Source organism: Lissotriton vulgaris, chromosome 8, assembly GCF_964263255.1.
Source record: "Lissotriton vulgaris chromosome 8, aLisVul1.2, whole genome shotgun sequence".
Classification (NCBI taxonomy): domain Eukaryota; kingdom Metazoa; phylum Chordata; class Amphibia; order Caudata; family Salamandridae; genus Lissotriton; species Lissotriton vulgaris.
The window spans coordinates 357,248,172-357,274,287 of record NC_141696.1 but is presented as its reverse complement, the minus strand read 5'-3'; the positions used below and the strand labels follow the sequence as shown (position 1 = coordinate 357,274,287).

At 47.1% G+C, this 26,116-nt stretch overlaps 2 protein-coding genes across 2 annotated transcripts in view; one reads left to right on the top strand and one right to left on the bottom strand.

Moving 5' to 3' along the window:
* The window catches only part of NYX (nyctalopin), a 123,040-nt gene that overhangs the window by 76,726 nt on the left and 20,198 nt on the right, over positions 1–26,116 (bottom strand). The window lies entirely within an intron of this gene.
* On the top strand, positions 18,281–20,896 carry LOC147697037 (uncharacterized). The gene has a single exon (XM_086933276.1). The coding sequence runs from the start codon at positions 18,281–18,283 to the stop codon at positions 20,894–20,896; it is 2,616 nt and encodes an 871-aa protein (XP_086789402.1).

The following is a 26,116-nucleotide window of genomic DNA, read 5'->3' as shown; positions in this document are numbered from 1 at the left end:
CTGTTTCTTTCAATTTCTGGCGGATCGCCACAGATGCTGCTTCTCCTTTTATGTTGGCTAGTAATATAGCCGAGACCTGCTTGAAGTCTTTCAGTAATTTCATACCAAGAGTTAAAGTTCTGGACCGTATTCATTCTGAATTTGTTTTAGCACATCTGGTATTACCACCATGGACGGAACACCATGTGTTTATGTGTAAATGGAAGCAAAGACTGTGCCCCAAGTGTCACAGTCCTCCACATGTGGTGCGACCCCCATTGGAAGGCAGATAGTCAGAATTCTGTGTTTCCCAATAGGGGTAGTATTCGGGAATACTGCCTCTATTTGAGTTATATTTTGTGCTAGCCAGAATGGAATTTGTTCCCGTTTTGCGGGTGTTTTTCCAAGACATGATTGTATGTTCTGTGGTGTGATTTTATTTGTGTTCCCCTGATGAGGGGTTAGCTGTGGAATATTAACAGCTGTTTGGACTGTTGCAGTCCGCATTACATATTGGGCTAACTGTCTGTGTATTTTAATTAATAATTTTAGCTGTGCTAAAAGTTCTTCCCTTGACATTTTATCAATGTCTGGATGTGGTGTGTAGCTGGCTAGAACCGGCCACGTTGCTCCTGGTCTACCTAGTGGACCGAGCCTGGTAATGTGATCATTATGTTTTAGGGCGCCTTTAAACCAGAGCAGGTGCTCTTGGTATTTTAATTGGATTTCAATCTCCTCGAAAGGAGCGTATTCTTCCAGTGGTTCCTCTATTTTGTAATAGTGGAACTCGTGTGTTGTAGCGTTTGCCGCTGGAAAGTTTATCCATGAATAGAATACCTCTGTCTGCCGATATTCGTGTGCCTCTATCACGAAAATGACTGTACCACCTCGTGCTGTCAGTCTGTTTTCTATAAGTTTTAAAGTTATAGTTTTTCTTATGTTTGCCGGGATGATAATTGCATCCGGTTCATTAATCCCTGTAACATTGAAACCCGGTTGATACGCATCTACTGCGACCTCATTGGTTCCGTTGTTATCGCCATTATTTGACATTGTTTTAATGAAAGTTTGCAGAGCAGGTTTCCAAGGAAACAAAAGATTAGGTGTGTAGGAGAGTAGGGTCTGCAATCCTATGATCACCCAGATTTTTTGCTTTTGTTTCACTGGTTTACGACTTTCTCTGGCTGTGGGCCTGCCAATCAGACCCACAGCCTGGCTGTTCTCTCTCTAAATTACAACATGTACCCTAGGTGCATTTACCAATTGGTACTGGGCCACCTTATCAGACCCTGTAACTCAGGGCATAGGTGTACCCAGGGCCTACCAGGGGCTGAAGCATGTATTATGCCACCCCTGGCTAGCCTCCTAAATTTGACACAACTGGCTGCATGACAGCTGGGGCAAGGTCGTGTAATCACCCTTTGCTGTAGATATAGTATACCTATATCTAACCCTAAAAATGGACACACAGATTCCTATCAGTCACTCCTATGGCAGGCCTTGACAATCCTGAAGTCAGAGTGCTTGGAATCGTGTGAGATGGTGCTCTGGCATGAGCTGAGCCTGTCTGCAGCTTGCGGAACCAAGTCCTAATAGCTGTTCCATGATAACGCATACCATATACTCTTAAGTGCATTATAATCCTCGCGGTTAAATGCTATCTTTGGTATTGCTTTATCAAAACATGTCGAGTAAGGTGTCATACGAATTGGAATACTAACCCCTCACCAATTCTGGCGACGGGGTTAGCATTCCACCCTTCTAGAGGGACACGACATGTATGTAACTGTGAACCCCGGTTAAAGTTAAACGAAGCCTCAGCACCACAAAATGGATGCTGCCACCACAGACACGAGTCTGACCCCCTGCAGCTGGGAGTCCTTCCAGCGAGGGGAGCCTGGACAAAGGGTTTCATGTCGAGGGCGGCGCTAGCACCGTCCCAGACAGGGTTTTGTGTATCCTGGGTAGGCAGGACTTTACAGGAAGGTGACTGCTGAGTGGCACCCCGGTGCTCACTATGCATAGGCCGGTCAGAACCAGTTCCAGGGGCACACCAGCCCCTGGCCTGGGGAAGTCCGGCATGGGAGAGGGGTGTAACCACCCCCCTCCTAGTCCCACCCATAGGCAGGACCTAGTCACCGGGTCAGCCCCTTTTCTTAGTATAAAGATAGGAGCGGGCCCCCTGTTCAAATTAGATCATCTTTGGAATCAAGACACGACTTTCTGCGAAAGGACATCAAGATTTCTTCTTCAAGATTCTCCCTTGTGGCTAAGGAGTAGTCACCCTGCATCCGCAGGCACCATCAAGAACACTGCGGTCTGCTGCAAGTCCTTCCTCAGGAATCCGACGACACAGCTCGACGAGACCCGGCTTCTCTGGCACCTCTGACCTCTACTCACCTCTACAGCCAAGCTGAGAACCGTGAGTGCGACGAGACCTCGAGGGACCGACGATCGCCAAGACTGCACGACTTCTTCACAACAAGCCCGCCGAGTGTCCCTCTGGTGAGTGCTTTGGGGTCCGAGAAGCCCCGACCCTGAGCAGCTCCAGCACCGAAGATCTGCCCTCCAGCATCTCCACGATCTGCGTGGGGCCCTTCTGCTTTTTGCTGCTCACCGCGTTGTTTGGCTACTAGCCCGCTGGCTTGTGGCCTTCTGAACGACGCCCGACGACATCACTGCTGCTGGTCTGGTTGCTCCAGACTGGCCCTTGCTTCCTTCCAAGAGAGAAGCCCCCCGGACCCTCCTGGTCCACTCCAGACGCCATTTTGAGTCCACCGCGTGGGCTTGAATTTGCCAAGGCTTTGTTGCCCAATCCTGGGTCCAGCGATGCCGACAACTTCATCCATCGTGGGACAGCTCGCTCCTCCATCCTGGTCGCCGACAACGCCTCCTGGTCCGTGAGATCTGCAGAGCACAGCGTCACCCACTCACCTAGTCGAGGTGACTACCATCCGGTGCCCTCCTGGTGCCACCTGACTACTGGCTAGTAGTCACGAACTTGGTCCCCTCTGCTTTCAGGTGTCATCTATCTTCAAGATCCAGGCTTGGATCACTTCGAACTCTCTTCACTGGTCGCCTGCCAGCATCTTCCTTCCAGGCTCCTGGTCCGTCTACGAGGATTCCCAACGTCTTTTGAGACATATGCAGCTGCAGCCCCTGGGCTAGGTAACTTCGGCATTTCGGTGCCCCAGCATAGCCTCACTATCCAAGGGTCAGAATCCACTTTCGTTTTCCTCCTACCAGGTCGGGTTCGCCCGAGAACACTAACTCTGTGAAATCTAGCTACCATAGACTTTGTCTCGCATCACGCGTGAGAGTGCACACTCTGCACCCGAGTCCCCTGGGTCTCCTAGAAGTAATCTAACGATTCTATAGTCAAGTCCTAGCGATTCCAAAGCCTATTAGTACTGTACTTACCTGCTAGTAATTTCGCATTCCACTTTCAGAGTATATGGTTTTCCGTGCCCCTCGGGCATTTGTATATACTGTGCTAACTTAAGTATTTTCGTAAGAGTTTTGTTTTGTGCTTAGTACCCTGTCCTCATAAAGAGTACAGGGCTGTTGTGATTCTAATAAATACACTGTTTATTTTCATAACACTTGTGTGGTGTCCTTTCACTTGGTGTTCAAGGGGTATATGTGTGGTATAACAGCTGGCTTAACACGCCCTCTCGAGTCTTTAGCCTTAGACTGCTCGTATCCACGCTACTAGGATAGCTGGTCTATAAGGTTGACTTACAACCAATCATCAATAAGGGTTGCTGGACTGATACATAGTGTTCACTAGAATAGTGAGCACTGCATATCAGGCCACCTTCTCACATTGGTGAGCAGCGGTTGGGATTTGAGCTTGCTGTTGTTTTACCACACGTATCCTAAGAATATCTTGTTGAAAGATCACATAAGTACTTTTAGGTACATATAACTTAGCTTAGAATACTCTGAGTTCTACTGAACCAGCTGTTGCAGCTCCTCAAGGCTTAGCACACCTTGGCTGCAACTCTTAGCAAGGGATCAGTAGCCAAACACATAGTGTAGGTAGGTGCATCACTTACACCACACTAGAAGCATGTCTAACCTCGGAGAGTCTACTGAGACCCCTCTGGTGGTTGAGGACCCTCCACAGGCCTCTTCTAGATATGCAGCCCTTAGCTTCCAGGAGATGAGACAAGTGTGTACCTCCAGGAAGCTAAAACAGGGGTCTAACCCCACAATCCCATTTCTGATTGGTCTCTTAGAGACTTATGATGCTAGAAAGGCTGAGAAAACTCTTAGCTCTTCTCATCCAGAAGGGGACATGCCCGCCCTAGAAGGAACCAGGGGTGACCCAGATCTCATCCATCTCTCAGGTGAGGAGGATGATGATCAGGAGACATCTGGGGATGAGGCAGACAAAGGTCCAGAAGTAGTTAGTCAGCTAACTAGGGACAACTTAAGCAGGCATGAGAATGGTACTAGGAGATCCCTGGGACCCCTCTCAGGCCAGCTTAACATTGGGAATGGACGAGTTAGGTCTCTATCAAGAGGCTCTGGCAGATCCATTCAAACCAATGGCTCTCAGAACTCTGCTCTGAGGAGGATGACCTCCCCTCAAAGGAGAATCTATGAAGCCAAGGAAAGGGAAGTCAATCTGAGGATTGCAAGGGAAGAACTTGCCCTGGCCAAAGAAAGACTTGCCTTTGCTAGAGAGCAGGAATTGAGTGGGTCAAAACCCACTGGTGGCAGCATTGTACCTAGCAATAGGGAAAGGAGTTTTGATACAAAGCACCTGAATAAGATAGTGCCCCCCTTTAAACAAGGGGATGACATCCACAAATGAATTACTGCTTTGGAGAGGGCCTGCACTGTGCAGGGTGTTCCCCAGAGTCAGTGGGCAGCTATCTTGTGGCTCTCCTTTGAAGGTAAAGGTAGAGACAAGCTCCTCACTACTAGAGTGGAGGATGCCAACGATTACCAAGTCCTGAAGAGCACACTGATTGATGGGTTTGGCCTAACCACTGAGCAGTACAGGTTGCTGTTCAGGGATACCCAGAAAACTCAGTCTCAGGATTGGTCTGATTTTGTAGATTGTGCCACTAAGGCTTTGGAGGGCTGGTTGCTGGGCAGTAAGGTTACTGATTACACAGGATTGTATAATTTGATCATGAGAGAACAAATTTTAAACAATTGTCAGAACCAGTTGTTGCATCAGCATCTTGTTGACTCAGATCTGACCTCTCCCCAAGAATTGGGAAAGAAGGCAGACAGATGGGTCAGAACAAGAGTTAAGCAGAACCAGGGCCAGAATCAAGGTGGTCAGAAGAAAGCAGACCAGAAGGGTAAAGATTCTAAGGGGGAACAAAATGACCAGAAGTCTTCGACAGGTCCCCAACAACCCAAAGAGGGTGGGGGTCAGGCTCCCCAGAAAAAGAAGAATCAAGAAGGCCAATCTAAAAGGTGGTGCCAATACTGCAAAAGTAAAACTCACTGGTTTAGTGAGTGCACCAAGAAAGGAGGAGGGCAGACTCCTGCCACTGCAGCCCCTAAGGCACCTGTGCCCCCTGGTACAGTCAGCAGTGGTAGTGCACCTCCCAAGGGTTTAGTAGGGTTAACCCTGGGTTCTGAGGGGGGTGACAACTTAGTTGGCACACTCACTCAGGCTGTCCTTGTCTGTACAGGGGATGTGAATATATCCCCTGATATAAGTCCCAATACTTTGGGCAAATACAGACAGACACCTTTGATAAATGGAAAAATGGCTCAGGCCTATAGGGACACTTGTGCCAGTGTCAACATGGTGACACCTAACTTTGTGGACCCTGGACAGATCATGCCAGGTACAGATTTCCTGGTGACCAATGCAAGCAATGTCACTACCAGTCATAGTATGGCAATTGTTGCTTTCTCCTGGGGAGGGGTAAATGGCCAGAAGAAAGGTGTTGTTAGTTCAGACCTCCCAGTAGATTGTTTGTTGGGCAATGATTTGGAGTCATCACAATGGTCAGAAGTGGAGCAGAGGACTCACATGGAGATGTTAGGCTTGCCAGCACATGTGTTTGCTGTGACTAGGTCACAGGCCAGAAGATGCCCCACTGAACAGGTGCTGGATCCTGGAACAATGGACCAGACACCTTCCAAGAAGAAGAGCAGTAGGGTTAAGGCATTGCCTTCCCCCTTGCCCCAGGTTGTGGATCAAGTCTCAGAGGAGGCTGACCTACAGGAATTGAGGGAAACTGAGCCTAAAGAGTTCGAACTTGATCAAGTTGAATTTCTGGGTTCAGGTGGCCCCTCAAGGGAAGACCTGGGGAAGGACCAGTTAGACTGCCCCTCTCTTGAACCCCTCAGACAGCAGGCTGCTGCTGAGGCTGCTGGGAACGCCACAGGTACCCACAAGGTATACTGGGAAGATGGACTCCTGTACACTGAGGCAAGAGACCCCAAGCCTGGCATGGCCAGGAGGCTGGTTATACCCTTGTCTCAGAGAGGTTTCCTCCTTACCTTGGCCCATGAGATTCCCTTAGCAGGTCACTTAGGCCAGACAAAGACTTGGGACAGGCTTGTCTCACACTTTCACTGGCCTCACATGAATGAGGATACCAAGGAGTTTTGTCGCTCCTGTGTCACTTGCCAAGCCAGTGGTAAGTCAGGTGGCACAACAAAGGCCCCCTTATACCAATGCCTGTGGTGGGGGTGCCCTTTGAAAGAGTGGGGATTGATATTGTTGGTCCAATGGAACCCCAGACAGCATCAGGGCACAAGTTTATACTGGTGCTAGTGGATCATGCCACCAGGTATCCTGAAGCTGTTGGAGTAAGAATTTTTAGCTACACAGCTATCCAAGGACACACCTGTCACCTGCACAACATGACCCCTATGTAGGCCCTGCTGTTTAGAGGTTACAGGCCTCAGTTACATTGCCCTGAGCACTGCCATTTTCTCTTAGCTTAAACAGAAGCAGAAAGCAAGTCTGACCCAAGATTCACCCAGCTGCTCTTGCCTGCAAGGACCCGCACCCCTACCAGGCCCCACCTCATTGTATATTTCTCACAAACAGAAGAAGTCAAGTTCCTCTATAAATCTTGCAACATACCCCACGTCCCCCACCTAAGCCATGAATAGAATAAGGGAAGTTCCCACCACAGCTACGTCAAGCCAGATATCCGATAAACTGAGGCTAAGTGTGGCGAAATAGTATCGCAGATTGCCTGATTGACACATGAATAGAACCCCTCGAAGCAATACTAACACATTTCTGTCGTCCATTGATAGTTTATTCTTAAACTTCCAGTCAAGTGGCAGGTCTCAGTCTAGACTGAAGTATGTACCACAATTACAGGAAAAAGGCCATACCTAACCTTACGGGTGGGAAAGGTAGAGAGCAGTCCAGTAAATGACAATGGACGGGTATGTGATACGTGGTGGCGTGGGATGACGTAATTATCGTCTCATGTGTTTTAGACAGTATAAGAAGGAGCCCCGCAAGAACATCAGCGGGCAACTCCTCGTCTGTTTGTAGGTATTCAGACCGAGAGTTGTCTCCAAGGGCCCTTGATCAAACGTTCATACTTTTGTGCATGTAAATACTTTACTTATGTTATGTTTTAAACTGCTTTTTAGATAAAGTCATTTTATATCTGCATATGTACTTTTTAACTTGTTCTCTACATTTAAGCATTTATGCTGTGGTCTTAGGACATCTCACTGATATAGCATTTTGAGTGTACCTAATGATGATAACATGTACTCTGCATTCTAATATATCTTGCAGGATTACACTTATAAGCAAATGTGAGTATTCATCTATGTGAACAAGCACAACCGTTTTAATCTGCCTCAGTGCTCATAGGTGTACTTAAAGCAAAATCTCTCTCTCTTAGCAAAATGTTAAACTGTACTTTGTAAACTTAATCTGGTCCTTGTGACTTTCAAGAGAATGCTGGGTACAGGACCAAGTACTATATGATTTTTATGTTATCACTGATTATTTCTAGAAGCTGTGTCTTCAAATAAATTGTACAACTCCAAGCTTCAGTCTCCAAAAGCTCATATGTATGTTTTTTCCTGTTTTAGAGCAGGAAGTCCAGGACAGCCCCGGTGCAATTTAAGCCGCCCTATTCCCCTTAGTTTTCACTCACGGTCTCGCCAGCGCGGCTTCTGAAAGCTGTGCGCTGAGTCCCCCTGGCCCCTCCTGCCCCTAGTAAATCATCCCCTCCAACAAGTGGTGACCTCGACGTGATAATAAGGAATTAAACTGACAGGATGCAGCTGGTTCCTAAGGAGGAAGTACTAAACTGCTAAACGACTCTGCAGCCATCCTGCTGGACCATTGTGAGGGAAACACTGCGCTGAGGGTAAGCATACATATTATTGTGTCTGCCCGCCGCTGCGCTGTCTCTCTCTCTTGGGTTTGGCCGAATGGTGGGCTTTGTTGTGATACAGTGGTACATCTGCCAATGGTCCAGGTTTCCTGTCTGTTAACCTTGTTATTTGATTCCGCGCAGAGGAAGGGATTGTGTGCTATGTGGAGACTGACCCTGACAGTTGGGTAATTACTGAGATACATGTGCTTTTTGTTGCTAAAAGTAGCTTCATGTTTTTGCTGTTTCTTCTGTGATTGCTAAGAAGGATTGTAGCAGTCGAATTGTCAAGGCTTATTCTATATTTACTCTTAAGCGCGGTGCCTCTCTAGAGGGAGGGGACCTTTAATACATCTTTTAGGTTTTTTTTTAAGTGACCCTCTGAAGTTTCAGGGAAGGAGGACCGCACGTGGCAGGTCTCTCAGCTTAGTGGAGCCTCTCCGCAGGGGGAGGGCCTTTGATGCATCTGCAACAGGGTGTCAATGAAGGAAAGGGTTGCGTCTAGCATCTTTTTCAGTATATTCGTGCAAGTGATCCTCTGTTTGATAGGAGTGACAGAGACGAGGTAATCTCTCATGTCAGTAGTCCATGAGAAAGAAGGAGTTTCAGCAGGTCCGATTAGCTACCGTGACCTTTGATCTTTCCTTAATTTAGCTGTGATATCCCCCACTGTATGTCAAGGGAAGAGTTCTGTGCGGGACTAAGAAGTTTATATGCTCATGTTGTAGGCATTATATTTTTTGTCAAGCTAGACGTGGTTTATTAATTATTTTTGGTTTGCCTCACGTGTATAAGGAGCACTCTAGCACACTCTAGTGGCCATAGAGCGTGATTTTTGTAAAAGAATTGTTGAAGTGTTTACATTTTATTTTTCTCTTTTTAGATATCTGTTCAGGCACAGACCTGCATGTTAGCGCCTAGTGTTTAATGTTGAATATATATTTTATAGGTTCATAGAACGAACTTGTGTGATCCTTACTATTTTCATGGTCTCTTTTGTTAGGAGTCACTGGCTGGCACAGAGGCTGACTATAGCGAGACTATACTATTGATACCTAAGTGCATTGTGATCGTTCATCTTTCCTTGACTGATTATAAACTGTGAACATCGAATTTCTGTAACAATTGCTGCTAGTATATTTTGTGACCATCACTTGAGAACTGTTCTTTTAGCGAGATTCAATAACTAGGGAGATTGTAAATGCATTTCTGTGTTTCCCATGTATGTTGATCTGCCACTGACTAACTGAAGAGAGTCTATAAGCTACGGCATTTCGAGCCCCACGGTTGTCACACATATATATTTATTGTTTTCCTTTTTTCTTGCTGCTGTTAACTTGCGTGCACTTCTGGCATTCAGGATTTCCCCTTCCCTCTACAAGCAACTGCAGGCTTCACAAGGGAAGTCTCAGGGAATTGCTCGGCGTTATTTTTAGACTACAGATCGTTTAGAATAAACAAGAAATGTTTCTTTTTTAGCTGCATTCCACGTTAGGAATAGGATACATGAGTATAAGAGGTATCCAGTCATTATAGAAGCATTGTGCTTGTGGTAAACTGCCCCGACCCCGAAAACAACTGACAGGAGGTCAACCTGCTTTTAGTACATATATACGCACATATAAACAAAGGGAGTACAGATGAGCCAGAGTGGGCAGAATCAGATTGAGGTGGTCCTGCACATATTGGACGATAAGATAGTGGCAATACAGAACACTGACGCACGAACAATAACTAAACTTGACAGACGCCAGATCCCCTTGGTAGCTAAGGCGTGGACACTGCTGGGACTCCCACTCATGCAAGGCACAGAGATAAAAATATCTACACTACATTTGACGCGACTGTGCCTCCCAGTGCAGACTCACACACCCCTCATTGACAATAGTCAACTCGTACGTGAAGTGTCACAGAATTCCACTTCATTGGTAGAGACACCACACATACCCTTGCAAGCGTCACGAGTGACCCCACCAGCACCACATACTGTTGAGGAAACCTCTATAGAATTAAGTCATTCAGTAGAAAGTTTAGTGAGTTGCAGAACTATTGACCTCACCGTCCCGCCCTTGGTGACCTCATCGTCCCTGAGCTCAAGCTGCCAGGGAAGACAGGAAGACCCACACGTTTCCCGTACCTCATCAGACTGCGAATTCTACACATTGCTCCTACAGGGACTGTCCATTCCCGACTTGCCCCTGGCCTGTGAGCAACACGCCCAAGAGCTGCACGTGCAGCTGGGGCAGCAGCCTTCACCCAGCATTGCTGAGCAACTGCAGAGACACCCCTTCACAACACACTGCCCTTTATTGTGGGCATATTTACAAAACCGCATAGTAAGCAGTGAGCACAGTTGTCAGACTTCTCCGCCACCACTTGCCCGCCCCCCAAGATAACTCTAGGATATGAACAAACAGCCCGCACAAAACAATAGATTTGACATCACAATACATTTAGAGAACGGGCGCGTTACTACCATTACTGAGGATCCTTCAGTATCCTCAGCCCAGGTCCCACCACTAGTGGGTACAGTTATATTGGCACTAATATCTACTCTGGGAATAGACACAACAGATTTACAGAAGGTGACTCTGACTTTAGCCCCCAGTGGAGGTACACCTTTTATCCCTTTCCCACCCCACGCTGAGTAACAATGACAACGCCCCTGGAACACGTGATAAAAAACTTTACAGACCAGGAAAAGCGCATTAAAAAACATTGTAATGAATTGCATGAACTTACACGAAATGCGCCACATTCCTGGCCCAGAGAAGGGACTTTTGACAAGATAGTGCTAGACCATGCAAGAACTTTCTTGGAAGGTAAATACTCTGGTAATAGACTCAAAAAGCGTAAGGACACCCTCGCTATGTGGGCTGTCTTTAGGGAAAATGACACAAGTACCCGAACACCTGAAGCACCCACAGCCCAAGAACCCACAGCCCAAGCACCCACAGCCCAAGCACCCACAGCCCAAACACCCGAAATGCCCACAGCACCCCCACCTGCCTACTCTGAATCTCGAATTTATCCCGAACTGGTTCTTAAAACGGACCTAGAACAAACTACAAATGATAGGGCAGCCGTAGGCTATGAAGATATCTCTGTCCCAGACCGTGATGCCTTCTCCCCAGACTTTTTAAATAGTCCGCAAGGAAGTAGACAAGATAGTGCGCAAATGCACCTAACACTGAGACCCCAAGTCCAAGTGATGCAGGGTGCCACATCTGGAACATCAGGTCAGATTGCAGGTCAGATTGATGCGCAGTTTACAATAAAGATGACTCCTGCATCCAGTACCCCAGGCCCCCAGCTAGATGAAGATGGAGAGAGTGATAGGGTCTCAGGCGGTTCACAGCACAGCTCTCACATGCCTCTCCCCAGACCTCACGGCCCAGCCCCGATGTCCATTGGAAGGGAACACAACACATCTGAGGCCAGAATTAGACATTATGGCCCGTTTCTGACCCCCATTCAGCAGAATAGCGAAGCACAAACACTCCAAGAGGAGTGGCGACCCCTTAATACTAGTCCCAATAGACAGGAAGAGCGCCAGATACAGTTTCTTGAAGAGAACAGGGATGGCGAACAACGTATCCCTGGCATAATGAATGAAAGAGATATCGTTAGGTGGAGGACAGAACAGGACTTATACCATGGGGCAGGTAGAACAGTTGGGGACATGCCACTCGAGCATTGCTTAGGAAACGCCACTGACAATGCACTAACTTATCAGCAAAGGCCCTTACAAAATGATAGAAAAAATGAAAGAATGACAGAACTGATGGGTGGGCTGGGCCAGCTGAGTGAAAGGCAACAACCACCGACACTCAATGAATTGGCAAGAGGTGCAAATGATGCAAGGCAACACAGTGGTGGGATCCTAACAACAAGGCCACAGCAAAGGCCATGGATACAATTAGATTATGAGGCCCAGGGTGAAGCCCCACCACAGAGTAACACAGCAGCTAACATAACACAAGCCCCTCGCGCATTCCCTAACTACAACCCCCAGAGGTCACTGCCACAGACACCTGTGCGCCAGGCATCACCTCCTGTAGCGGCACCACGCAGGGCCCAACTCAGAGAGGTAGACATTGATAACTTAGGACTGTCCAATGTGCTTGAACGGGCAGAAAGGAGGTACAGGCAAAGAAGGACAGAGGTAGAGAATCTCGCAGTGTTAGGTAACCATGGGAGACCTGACAACATCCTAGAAGAATATGATGTAACAGGTAAAGCACGCCTGCGCACCACCAGATCTGGAGCACTGTACAACATGGCCGTTAGTAGGCCAGGACAGTTGTCATCCAAAGATCTGACACCATATGAGATAGTGGTGCTAGGAGAAGGGAGTAACTATTATGCCGACAAATTCACAGATGACTTGGCAGAATGGACAGAAAATAAAGCCCCCCAAATGATGGTGTGGCCTCGAGAAGGGTCTTTCCACCCTGAGGACATGGCAACAGCTGAAGACTGTATCTTGAGGGGGGAGGGAGATGAAGACTGGGATTACAATTACATGCGCAGAGGCTTGAGAATATGGCAGAAATACGCACGCAGGTATGACAGCACAAGGCCCACAGGGGTGCTGCGCCAGCTGCCACTGCTATATAAAAATATCGAGGACCGTCCCATCTACACCCCTTGGTCCCTTATGGACAAGGACAATTTAAAAAAGCAACTTCCGTCCCTCACAGAGGGTGCTGGGAAGTGGATACAAGCCTTTGAGAAAAACACTGCAGGGGTGCCATTGGCTGCTGGAGATGTGAAAAGTCTGCTCGTTTCCCTGATTGGAGAGGATGCAGAGGAAATGTTCACACGCATTGACCATAGACTTTCCATCACAAACTCGGAATTGGATGGTAATACTTTTAATACAATAAGGTCTGCCTTGTGGAGTGAACTGCGTAGAAAGTTCCCTGATATTCCAGATATCGGGTCCCTAATGTCTCAGACAATGCAAAGCAATGAAGATCCTGCACAGTACATTACTAGAATGAAGGAAAAGTGGCAGCAGGAGTTAGGAGAGAAATGGGATATAACAGGAGGTAATTGTAGGTTCTTCTACCATACAATTAAGAAGGGACTGCCAACTGCTGTGCAAGAAAAATTAGATGGAATAGTAGCAATGGAATGCAAACCATGGGCAGAAATACAACACCATATCATTCACTACTGTAAAAAGGAGCAAGAGCAGGAGAAGAAGAGGCAGGTGGCAATTGAAAATGCGGCAGCTAAATTGGTGCAACAGAAATTAAAGAAAAAGGAGGCTGTGGACACAATAATGGTAGCCACACCAGTGAGTCAAATGACTACTGTCACCCAATTTCCACAAAATGCCCAGAGCGCATTACAAGGAGACACGCAGGCAGCAGTCCAGCAGACACAGGCACAGCACCCCAGAAACAATCAGAGGCAACAACAGTATTATGATAACAGACAAACAAGGTCATCAGGAATGCGAGGAAGAGGTAGGGGGATGGGCTATCAAAGACCCACACAGCAGCCAGGACCCCCACTGTGCTACCACTGTCAGCGACCAGGACACATGATAAGGGAATGCCGCACTAAAATGTATGAAGAATCAGCAGGCAGAGGCCAACCACAGCAAGTCCAGGTACCAGTGCAATACGTTCAGCAGCAGACACAGCCACTGCAGCCCAACGTAGTGTACACCTACCCGTCTGCAGGACAGCAACAGCCAATGTTACAGCAAGTACAGTTACAGACACCAGTCCAACAGACACAGCCACAATTGGTTCAACAACAGGTGCCTGTGTACCAAATGGTGCCACAGACACAGGTTCTTGTACCTCAGGGAGCCACAGTACTGCAGCCCGCCAATCCGGTTCTGCAGGGTACAATCCAGCAACATCAGGCTGGAAGGTACACCAGCTAGGATAGCCCACAGAAGACCCTAGTGTGTCCCTTGTTGTCGTGCCTCACAAATATTAGAGAGGACCCAGTTGTGTATGTCACGATCAACAACAAAACGTATAAGTTTCTGATTGACACAGGTGCAACATTTTCCTGTATAACAGAGGGAGCACTGCCTATTTCCAATCAAAGTGTAGACACACAGGGTTTCTCTGGGGCAATTACAAGGGTCCCTTTCACCAAGCCAGTACCAATGAAAATAGGAGGCAAAAACATTCAGCAACGACTGCTTTACTCAACAGAATCCCCCGTAAATTTATTGGGCCGTGATCTTATGGCCAAATTAAACATGACAATTAATTTTGATGAAAAAGGCACAATGACTTGCTCCATCCCTGGCACATCACTGACAAGAATGATGGCAGTCACTGTGGACTCTTCCATGAGAGACCAAATTAGAGCTCGCCCAGTGGATGAACTAGCATTCTCCACAGCTGTGCAAATGGTCATTGCCAACTCACCAGAGATGGCGGGGCGCACTGTACAGCTACCTAAAGAATTTCTTTTCCGTCCTCAATTACAGGACATGCCAGGCCCAGACAAAAATATGATCCTAGGAATACAATGTTTTAACATAACACCAACATATGGTGTCTTTATAGCAGGAGATGACTTTGGCCGACTTGGGCCTGCGTCATTTTTATTGAGCCTGGACATCGGGTAAGAGACATTACAGATCAAGAACTATTCGGTGATAGTGAAGACATTGTATATCAGAATACAGTCCCCGTGTCAGTGACAGTTGAAATAAGAACACCTACACAACCCCCAGTAATTGATGCAGCACGTGACTCAGACCTAGCTCAGGTGCCCAACATCCTTTGGACTACAGGTCCCAATGATGTGGGGCTCATTCGATCAGCAGAACCATTCAAAGTGACGCTGAAACCTGACGCCATTCTTCCCAGAGTGCGCCAGTACCCTTTGTCCAAAGAAGCCGAAAAAGGAATAGCCCCCACAATTCAAGCATTACTGGATCAAGGTGTGATATATCCTTGTATCTCACCTTGCAACACCTGTCTTTTTCCTGTGAGGAAACAACAAACAAATCAATGGAGGCTAGTACATGATCTTCGCTCGATTAACAGCATAGTGATACCTGAGTTTCCCATCGTCCCTGACCCTTCAGTGATCCTTACTAACATTCCACAAAATTCAAAATACTTTTCCGTCATTGACCTGAAAAATGCTTTTTTCAGTGTCCCACTGCATCCTGAAAGCCAGTACCTATTCGCATTTTCATTCAGACATAGGCAATTTTCGTACAAAAGGCTCCCTCAAGGCTATTGTGAGTCCCCCAGTGTGTTTAACAGAGTTGTCAAGGATGACTTATCAAATTTCCAATGTGACAGCACCTTGCTGCAATATGTCGATGACATACTCCTCTGCAGTGCGACAGAGCAAGAATGCAGAAAAGATACAATTGCTCTGCTTACAACATTAGCACATAGAGGATACAAAGTAGACAAGCAAAAACTACAATACTGTCAGGAAGAAGTACAGTATTTAGGTCAACTGATTTCAGCATCAGGAAGAAGAGTTACACCAGGAAGAGTAGAAGCAATAAGGAATACTCCAGAACAACAGACAGTTAAGGACATGCAAAAGTTCCTGGGACTAGTGAACTATGTCAGACAGTGGATCTTCGATTATGCTACTATAACTGGACCACTCTTGAAAGCTGTCAAAATGGCTAAGGACAGGCATAACAAGATTGACTGGACACCTGAAATGACATCAGCCTTTGTAAAATTAAAGGATGAGATTACAAATGCACCAGTGTTGGGATCTCCTGATTATACAAAGGAATTCTATCTGTTCACACACTGTAATGGACAGGTCATGACAGCAGTCCTCACCCAGAAATACCCCTTGGGTCCCAAACCAATTGCATACTTCAGTGGCATGTTAGACTCAGTGATGAAAGGCCACTATCCTTGTGAACAGGCTCTTTCAACAGCAGCATTCGCCGTTGAGAAAAGCACCCCTATAGTCATGGGCTCCCCTCTGACGCTGTACACTGAGCATGCTGTCTTTGCAATAATACAGAAAGCTAAAACAACTCTTACCACACAGAGAGTATCAGGATATAAAGTCATACTGTCATTACCTTCGTTGAAGGTTGTAAAATGCCACACTGTGAATCCAGCCACGTTCTTTGCACATCCGATTGCGACAGCTGACGATGACACCCATGATTGTGCCACATACTGCCCAGATGAGTCAGGCACAGCAAAGGAAGACCCATTACAAGACAGTGTAATTTACTTTGTTGATGGTTCTTCTACGATTGATCAAGAGACAGGGATCAGGCATACAGGGGCAGCTGTAGTCAGAGCACAACAGAATAACTCCTCAGACACTCTGGACATTGTACAGCAGATAACATTACCACCCCATTACTCAGCCCAGGCAGCTGAGTTGGTGGCATTAATAGCCACCTTGAAGCATGGAGCTAATGAAAGAATTACTGTGTACTCAGCATATGTCACCACAACAACGCATTCCAGCATATTGAGATGGAAAAGGCGCGGGTTTCTTAAAACAGATGGCACGCCTGTAATGCACAAACAATTACTTGCAGAACTAATTGACTCCTTGGCACTGCCAGCAGAAGTAGCAGTAGTGAAATGTGCAGCACACACGAACGGCCAAGATTTTGTTTCCAGAGGAAATGCAATGGCAGATTGGGCTGCTAAAGCAGCAGCAAAAGGCCAAAGTTGTACACAACAACCATCCCCGACACAGACTGACTGCACCCCCATCTTGCTTGCCAAAAATACGCCCCCAATAGCGCAGGAAGATATGCAAAACGCAGATGAGGACACCAGTAAGTCACCACTCCCAGATACACCCGACCCAACACTTCCATATACAATTGATGACACACAGCAGTTTGACATCATTGCACAGTTGCACCTCAGAGAGATACAAGAAAGTGCCCAAGCTGAAGAAAAAGAGTTATGGAAGAAGAGGGGAGTACAACAGGATGCCTCAGATTTTATTTACAGACAGACAATGACAGGGAAGCCTGTCATGCCACAGGCTCTTTTGCAAATAGCACTTACCCAGCTGCACCTTCCTACACATGTCCCTCGTGATATCATGTCCTCTAACCTGCAGGCAGAATGGTTTATCCCCAATGCACATGAGCAGATACAACTCTTTGTCCATCAGTGCCTTATCTGTCAGCAGTATTCACCCAACCCAGCTATGAAAACAGTTGCTTCAACAATACCAAGGCCTAAGGGTCCCTACAGGGAACTCCACATTGACTATGTGGACATGCTTGACAGATGTAACAACTACCGATACCTCATCGTGGTAGTATGTCCCTTCTCACGATGGATTGAGGCTGGACCTTGTGTCCATTGTGACGCAAAGGCCGCAGCTACCTTCCTACTTCGTGAGGTCATATGTCGCTGGGGATTACCAGAATCTATCCGCAGTGACAATGGCGGCCATTTTTCAAACTCCATCTTTGAGACGATAGCCACCATGTTAGGACTAAAACATAAACTTACTTCAGCCTATCACCCACAGAGCAATGGTATTTGTGAGCGCCTCAACGGATTGCTCAAAGCCAAGATCAGCAAAATAAGTGCCACTATTGGAAAGAAATGGCTCTATTGCCTCCCAATTGCTTTGTTTGCACTCAGGAACAGCCCTAGCTCTGATCATCACCTCACACCTCACCAGCTTGTCACTGGCAGATCAATGAATATGGTTGTTCCTTCCACCAGACCTAAAGTAGACAATGAAACGTCTTCTGAGATTGTGAAAGCTGAATTATTTGAATATTTGTGTGCCCTAACCCGTGCTGCTAGGTTTCTTTCCATTCAGACATCCAAGACAAAGAAAAAGGACGGCACAATTTCCGATGAACTTTTGCCTATCCGCCCTGGAACACAGATCTTCATAAAGAAGCAAGTACGGAAGTGGAGAGACCCTAAGTACGAGGGACCATACCTGGTCATTGACTCTTCACCCACTGCGGTCCGAATTGCCGAACGCAAAGCATGGGTTCATTTGAACCATGTGAGGATCCACCCGGCACCAACAGAGACTTGAACATTTATCGGAAGGAGGGCGTTCTATTTCCCTTGTCGATCCAGGATAAAGACTATGGAGAACATATGAGAGTCTACGGGATAAGAAACAGCAACAGGCCAACGTCTCCCTCCAGGATCTCTATTAAAAAGATATGTATATTATCATTGTTATTCTTTGTTATGTTCGTTGCTTCAATGGCTATATTCCATTGGCTTGCATTACAAGCAGAGAGAGAGAAGGCTATATCAAGTCAAGTTAGGCCTACCATCTCAGTAGGATATCACATGCCTAAAACGAGTCCTGGTAACATACTAGATGAAGAATACACCAGCAATGGCTGCACCACCCCAGTACCCACGACACCTTCCACACCCTCTGTAGACCACACCGAGTGGGACAGGGTACTTGAAATCACTGTGAATGCCCCTGGGAAAGGTGTCCCTAGACGTTTCCGTCAGCATAAAAGGAGTGTCAGGTATAAAATGGGTCGCAATAAAACACCAAGGAGATATACCCCTCGCACACAACGTAAGGAGAAAGACACAGAACAAATATCAAACTGGGTTAGTGATCTCCAGGACACAGTTGTGTACACATTCGAACAACACTCTATGCCTGATTTTTTCTCCCAGCGCCCTGGTATGTCAGTACAGAATGATGGTACCCATAATGCATTGTTAGATAATATGTGGTACAGAGACATGAGGGAGGTGGGAAGGAAAGCCACGAATGATTCCTGCTTTGTGTGCTCATACATTCCACATGCTGTAGGTGCAGACAAATTGCTCATTCCCAAAGAGATTCCACCGGCCACTGCCAAATGTCTCCTACACCTGTTCCTTTGCCGCATACATGGTCAGATACAGCTCCAGTCAGCAAAAATTAATACAGCATTTGTAAACGTCTCAGACTGGGGCAACAAGTATGTTACGTTCACTGTTGTTTCTGACCCAGTAGAATTTGAGAGAAGAATGGAAGTTTACCATGAAATGGGAGTACCTGCCAATATGATACAGGTCTGGGAATATCAGTTTAGAAAATTAGGATACTTCACCTTCCCAACACCCCCATCAAAATGCCACTCACCCGAATCCCAACAGACTAACCATACCCATAACGCATGCCCTTGTCAGTGGAGACCCATTCTGCGCCTGAGGGCCAATATATATTTTAATAACAGATGGAATGGGCCACATGATTTAATATGCAAGGCAGCATCCTTGGGTAGCCCGGTTGAAGGTCAGGAGCATAAGCATTATACAAATGAGACTATTGGGAGGGAATGTGCTGAGATATGGGCACAGGAAACTAGAAGATATACCCTCAATGAGGGTACAAAGTACAAACCTAAAAGAGCATACAAACTTAAGTCTCCTCTCCTTTGCTTCCTAGGTACCGGAACAGTGCCTGTGGGCCGAAACACAAACTGCAGTCACACAGTGTTTAATTTTGACCTCCAGCACGGTACCTCTAGTCTCATGGACATCTACTGGGCATGCGGCGAGCACATCTACCTGCAGCTGCCCCCCCACTGGCAAGGACTATGTTCCATTGTGACAATGCATGAACTACATCTTGTTGTCCCTGCAGCGAACATTTCCCACATCCACACACACCCAATGGCAGATGACGTTACCCTGCTTCATCATGGGAAGAGAGAAATAATGAAATACTTCTCAGATGGCCCTTTTCATAAAATACCTCAGGATTACAGACTCTTCAATGATGCCGAACTTTTCTTTGGGGGAGTTATCCCCATGTTCCAGACTAAAGCCAATGCTCGCTGGCTGCAAGTGACCAGATATGAACTAATGCAGCTTATCAACAACACCCGGGATGGGTTCAACGCCGTGAAAGAAGAACTTCGACCTCTACGACTTATGGTTCTAGAGCACAGATATGTTCTAGACCAGCTAACAGCAATGAATGGTGGTGTGTGCGCCAAGGTGGGAAAATCCTGCTGCACGTTTATTTTAGCGAACGACGCTGACAACGGAACACTCATGAAGGCCATCGAGGATTTGGACAACTTGGGGAAAGAGATGCATGAGGAAGGAGGTGCTGAAGCAGATCTCTTAAATGGCTGGTTCGATTTGAACTGGATGCCTTCATGGCTGTCTGCAGTGCTTAAATTTTTAATGCCAATTTTCTGTGTACTGTTATTGTTGTGTTTTGGATCACAGATACTGATATACTGTGTAAAGAAATTTAGTTCTAAAATGATAGGGATGAATTATGCAGGCTCAGGTTCATATACTGGAATTCGTAGGACTAAGGGAGATGATGGAGAGACGACAATGATGAGCATAGTGGAGTTGACAATTCCTGACTCCCGCCCATTGCCAGACATTCCTGTAATTAGTCAATATCAGGCCCAGGTGCATAGAGTCCCACCACGTTCACCACAGGGGGACTTGATGCGTCCCTATGAGACAATGTGTGATAATTTAGGGAAGACAGATGCAGATTCAGGAAAAGTGCAGGACAAAGATTCAGAGGAACAGCCTCTTTGCGACTCGCCCTGGCCTCTTCCCCCATCTCCAGCTAAGTATGCAGTTCGAATGGTGTTTAAAGATGTTTGATTAAGTTCGAATTTTGAACTTGAGGGGGGAATGTTGGAGTAAGAATTTTTAGCTACACAGCTATCCAAGGACACACCTGTCACCTGCACAACATGACCCCTGTGTAGGCCCTGCTGTTTAGAGGTTACAGGCCTCAGTTACATTGCCCTGAGCACTGCCATTTTCTCTTAGCTTAAACAGAAGCAGAAAGCAAGTCTGACCCAAGATTCACCCAGCTGCTCTTGCCTGAAAGGACCCGCACCCCTACCAGGCCCCACCTCATTATATATTTCTCACAAACAGCAGAAGTCAAGTTCCTCTATAAATCTTGCAACATACCCCACGTCCCCCACCTAAGCCATGAATAGAATAAGGGAAGTTCCCACCACAGCTACGTCAAGCCAGATATCCGATAAACTGAGGCTAAGTGTGGCGAAATAGTATCGCAGATTGCCTGATTGACACATGAATAGAACCCCTCGAAGCAATACTAACACATTTCTGTCGTCCATTGATAGTTTATTCTTAAACTTCCAGTCAAGTGGCAGGTCTCAGTCTAGACTGAAGTATGTACCACAATTACAGGAAAAAGGCCATACCTAACCTTACGGGTGGGAAAGGTAGAGAGCAGTCCAGTAAATGACAATGGACGGGTATGTGATACGTGGTGGCGTGGGATGACGTAATTATCGTCTCATGTGTTTTAGACAGTATAAGAAGGAGCCCCGCAAGAACATCAGCGGGCAACTCCTCGTCTGTTTGTAGGTATTCAGACCGAGAGTTGTCTCCAAGGGCCCTTGATCAAATGTTCATACTTTTGTGCATGTAAATATTTTACTTATGTTATGTTTTAAACTGCTTTTTAGATAAAGTCATTTTATATCTGCATATGTACTTTTTAACTTGTTCTCTACATTTAAGCATTTATGCTGTGGTCTTAGGACATCTCACTGATATAGCATTTTGAGTGTACCTAATGATGATAACATGTACTCTGCATTCTAATATATCTTGCAGGATTACACTTATAAGCAAATGTGAGCATTCATCTATGTGAACAAGCACAACCGTTTTAATCTGCCTCAGTGCTCATAGGTGTACTTAAAGCAAAATCTCTCTCTCTTAGCAAAATGTTAAACTGTACTTTGTAAACTTAATCTGGTCCTTGTGACTTTCAAGAGAATGCTGGGTACAGGACCAAGTACTATATGATTTTTATGTTATCACTGATTATTTCTAGAAGCTGTGTCTTCAAATAAATTGTACAACTCCAAGCTTCAGTCTCCAAAAGCTCATATGTATGTTTTTTCCTGTTTTAGAGCAGGAGGTCCAGGACAGCCCCGGTGCAATTTAAGCCGCCCTATTCCCCTTAGTTTTCACTCACGGTCTCGCCAGCGCGGCTTCTGAAAGCTGTGCGCTGAGTCCCCCTGGCCCCTCCTGCCCCTAGTAAATCATCCCCTCCAACAAAGCTATTCCACTTAGGACCACTACAGCACCTGTAGTGGCAAGGGCCCTAGTTGGAGTGTTCTCCAGAGTGGGCTTCCCTAAGGAGGTTGTCTCTGACAGAGGTGCAAACTTCATGTCAAGCTACTTAACTGCTATGTGGAAGGAATGTGGTGTCAACTACAAGTTCACCACACCCTATCACCCACAATGCAATGGGCTTGTTGAAAGGTTCAACAGGACCCTAAAAGGGATGATTCATGGACTACCTGAAAAGCTCAGGCGTAGATGGGATGTCCTGATTCCCTGCCTTCTGTTTGCTTACAGAGAGGTCCCACAGAAGGGGGTTGGCTACAGCCCTTTTGAACTTTTGTATGGGCATCCTGTAAGAGGACCCCTGTGCTTGGTGAAGGAAGGATGGGAGAGACCTCTCAAAAAGCCTGCAACCAGCATAGTGGACTATGTACTTGGTCTCCGCTCCAGGATGGCTGAGTATATGGAGAAGGCATCTGAAAACCTTAAGGCCAGTCAAGAACTACAAAAAGCTTGGCATGACCAAAAGGCTGTCCTGACTGTTTACCAGCCTGGACAGAAGGTGTGGGTGTTGGAGCCAGTGGCCCCAGCAGCACTCAAAGACAAATGGTCTGGGCCCCACACAATTCTTGAGCAAAAGGGAGAGGTCACCTACCTGGTGGACCTTGGAACTCCCAGGAGCCCCCACAGGGTGCTCCATGTCAACAGGCTCAAAGCATATGTCGACAGGAAGGACATGAGCTTGCTCATGGCCATAGATGAGGGACAGGAGGAAGAGAGTGACCCTCTCCCAGACCTGCTCACTCAGAATCCTGATGATGGGTCAGTAGATGGTGTTGTCTTTTGTGGCAGCCTCTCTGAGCATCAACAGAAAGACTGTAAACAGGTTCTTCAGTCTTTCAGACATATGTTCTCTCTGACACCCAGTCAGACCAATTGGTGTACCCATGAGGTTGACACTGGCGACAGCCTGCCAGTCAAGAGTAAAATCTACAGGCAGCCTGATCATGTTAGAGACTGCATCAAAACTGAAGTGCAGAAAATGTTGGAGTTGGGAGTCATTGAACCCTCAGATAGCCCTTGGGCTAGTCCAGTAGTTCTGGTGCCAAAACCTCACACCCAGGGTGGTAAAAAAGAGATGAGGTTCTGCGTAGACTACAGGGGTCTCAATGCAGTCACTAAGACTGATGCCCACCCAATACCAAGGGCAGATGAGCTTATGCCAACTACTTAAGCACATTTGATCTGACAGCTGGGTATTGGCAAATCAGGTTAGCTGAGGATGCCAAGCCCAAGACAGCATTTTCAACCCCTGGTGGGCATTATCAATTTGTGGTAATGCCCTTTGGTCTGAAAAATGCACCTGCCACCTTCCAAAGGTTGGTGAATCATGTTCTCACTGGGCTGGATGACTTCTGTGCAGCATATCTTGATGATATTGCTGTCTTTAGCTCCACCTGGGAGGATCACCTGGTCCACCTGAGGAAAGTGTTAGAGGCTCTGCAAGCAGCAGGCCTCACTATCAAGGCCACCAAGTGCCAGATAGGGCAGACACAGGTTGTATACCTGGGCCACCTTGTAGGTGGAGGCCAGGTTCAGCCACTGGAGAGCAAAATACAGTCAATCAGGGACTGGGCTCCTCCAACCACCCAGACTCAGGTTCAAGCTTTCTTGGGCCTGACTGGTTACTACAGAAAGTTTGTCAGGAACTATGGATCAATTGTGACTCCATTAAATGAACTGACAAGTAAGAAAATGCCAAAAAAGGTTCAGTGGACAGCAGGCTGTCAAAAAGCATTCGATGACCTAAAGCAGGCCATGTGCACAGCACCTATCCTCAAGAGTCCAGACTACTCCAAACCATTCATTGTCCAAACAGATGCTTCTGAGTTGGGTGTGGGAGCTGTTCTATCTCAACTGAATTTTGATGGTCAAGACCAGCCCATTGCTTTTATAAGCAGAAGGCTGACCCCCAGAGAGAAGAATTGGTCAGCTATTGAGAGGGAGGCCTTTGCTGTGGTTTGGGCCCTGAAGAAGCTGAGGCCATACTTGTTTGGCACTCACTTCAAGATTCAGACTGACCATAAGCCCCTCTTGTGGCTAAATCAGATGAAGGGTGAAAACCCCAAACTGCTTAGGTGGTCCATTTCCCTACAGGGGATGGACTTTACAGTGGAACATAGACCTGGTACTGATCATGGCAATGCCGATGGGCTCTCCAGATATTTCCACTTAGAACAAGAAGACTCACCTGGTCAAGGTTAGCTTATTGTCCCAAAGTTTGGGGGGGGGGGGTCATGTAGGAGAGTAGGGTCTGCAATCCTATGATCACCCAGATTTTTTGCTTTTGTTTCACTGGTTTACGACTTTCTCTGGCTGTGGGCCTGCCAATCAGACCCACAGCCTGGCTGTTCTCTCTCTAAATTACAACATGTACCCTAGGTGCATTTACCAATTGGTACTGGGCCACCTTATCAGACCCTGTAACTCAGGGCATAGGTGTACCCAGGGCCTACCAGGGGCTGAAGCATGTATTATGCCACCCCTGGCTGGCCTCCTAAATTTGACACAACTGGCTGCATGACAGCTGGGGCAAGGTCGTGTAATCACCCTTTGCTGTAGATATAGTATACCTATATCTAACCCTAAAAATGGACACACAGATTCCTATCAGTCACTCCTATGGCAGGCCTTGACAATCCTGAAGGCAGAGTGCTTGGAATCGTGTGAGATGGTGCTCTGGCATGAGCTGAGCCTGTCTGCAGCTTTCGGAACCAAGTCCTAATAGCTGTTCCATGATAACGCATACCATATACTCTTAAGTGCATTATAATCCTCGCGGTTAAATGCTATCTTTGGTATTGCTTTATCAAAACATATCGAGTAAGGTGTCATACGAATTGGAATACTAACCCCTCGCCAATTCTGGCGACGGGGTTAGCATTCCACCCTTCTAGAGGGACACGACATGTGTGTAACTGTGAACCCCGGTTAAAGTTAAACGAAGCCTCAGCTCCACAAAATGGATGCTGCCACCACAGACACGAGTCTGACCCCCTGCAGCTGGGAGTCCTTCCAGCGAGGGGAGCCTGGACAAAGGGTTTCCTGTTGAGGGCGGCGCTAGCACCGTCCCAGACAGGGTTTTGTGTATCCTGGGTAGGCAGAGCTTTACAGGAAGGTGACTGCTGAGTGGCACCCCGGTGCTCACTACGCATAGGCCGGTCAGAACCAGTTCCAGGGGCACACCATCCCCTGGCCTGGGGGAAGTCCGGCATGGGAGAGGGGTGTAACCACCCCCCTCCTAGTCCCACCCATAGGCAGGACCTAGTCACCGGGTCAGCCCCTTTTCTTAGTATAAAGATAGGAGCGGGCCCCCTGTTCAAGTTAGATCATCTTTGGAATCAAGACACGACTTTCTGCGAAAGGACATCAAGATTTCTTCTTCAAGATTCTCCCTTGTGGCTAAGGAGTAGTCACCCTGCATCCGCAGGCACCATCAAGAACACTGCGGTCTGCTGCAAGTCCTTCCTCAGGAATCCGACGACACAGCTCGACGAGACCCGGCTTCCCTGGCACTTCTGACCTCTACTCACCTCTACAGCCAAGCTGAGAACCGTGAGTGCGACGAGACCTCGAGGGACCGACGATCGCCAAGACTGCACGACTTCTTCACAACAAGCCCGCCGAGTGTCCCTCTGGTGAGTGCTTTGGGGTCTGAGAAGCCCCGACCGTGAGCAGCTCCAGCACTGAAGATCCGCCCTCCAG

Coding starts and splice junctions, on each gene's coding strand:
- LOC147697037 (XM_086933276.1), top strand. CDS start 18,281: ATGGGTTCATTTGAACCATGTGAGGATCCACCCGGCACCAACAGAGAC.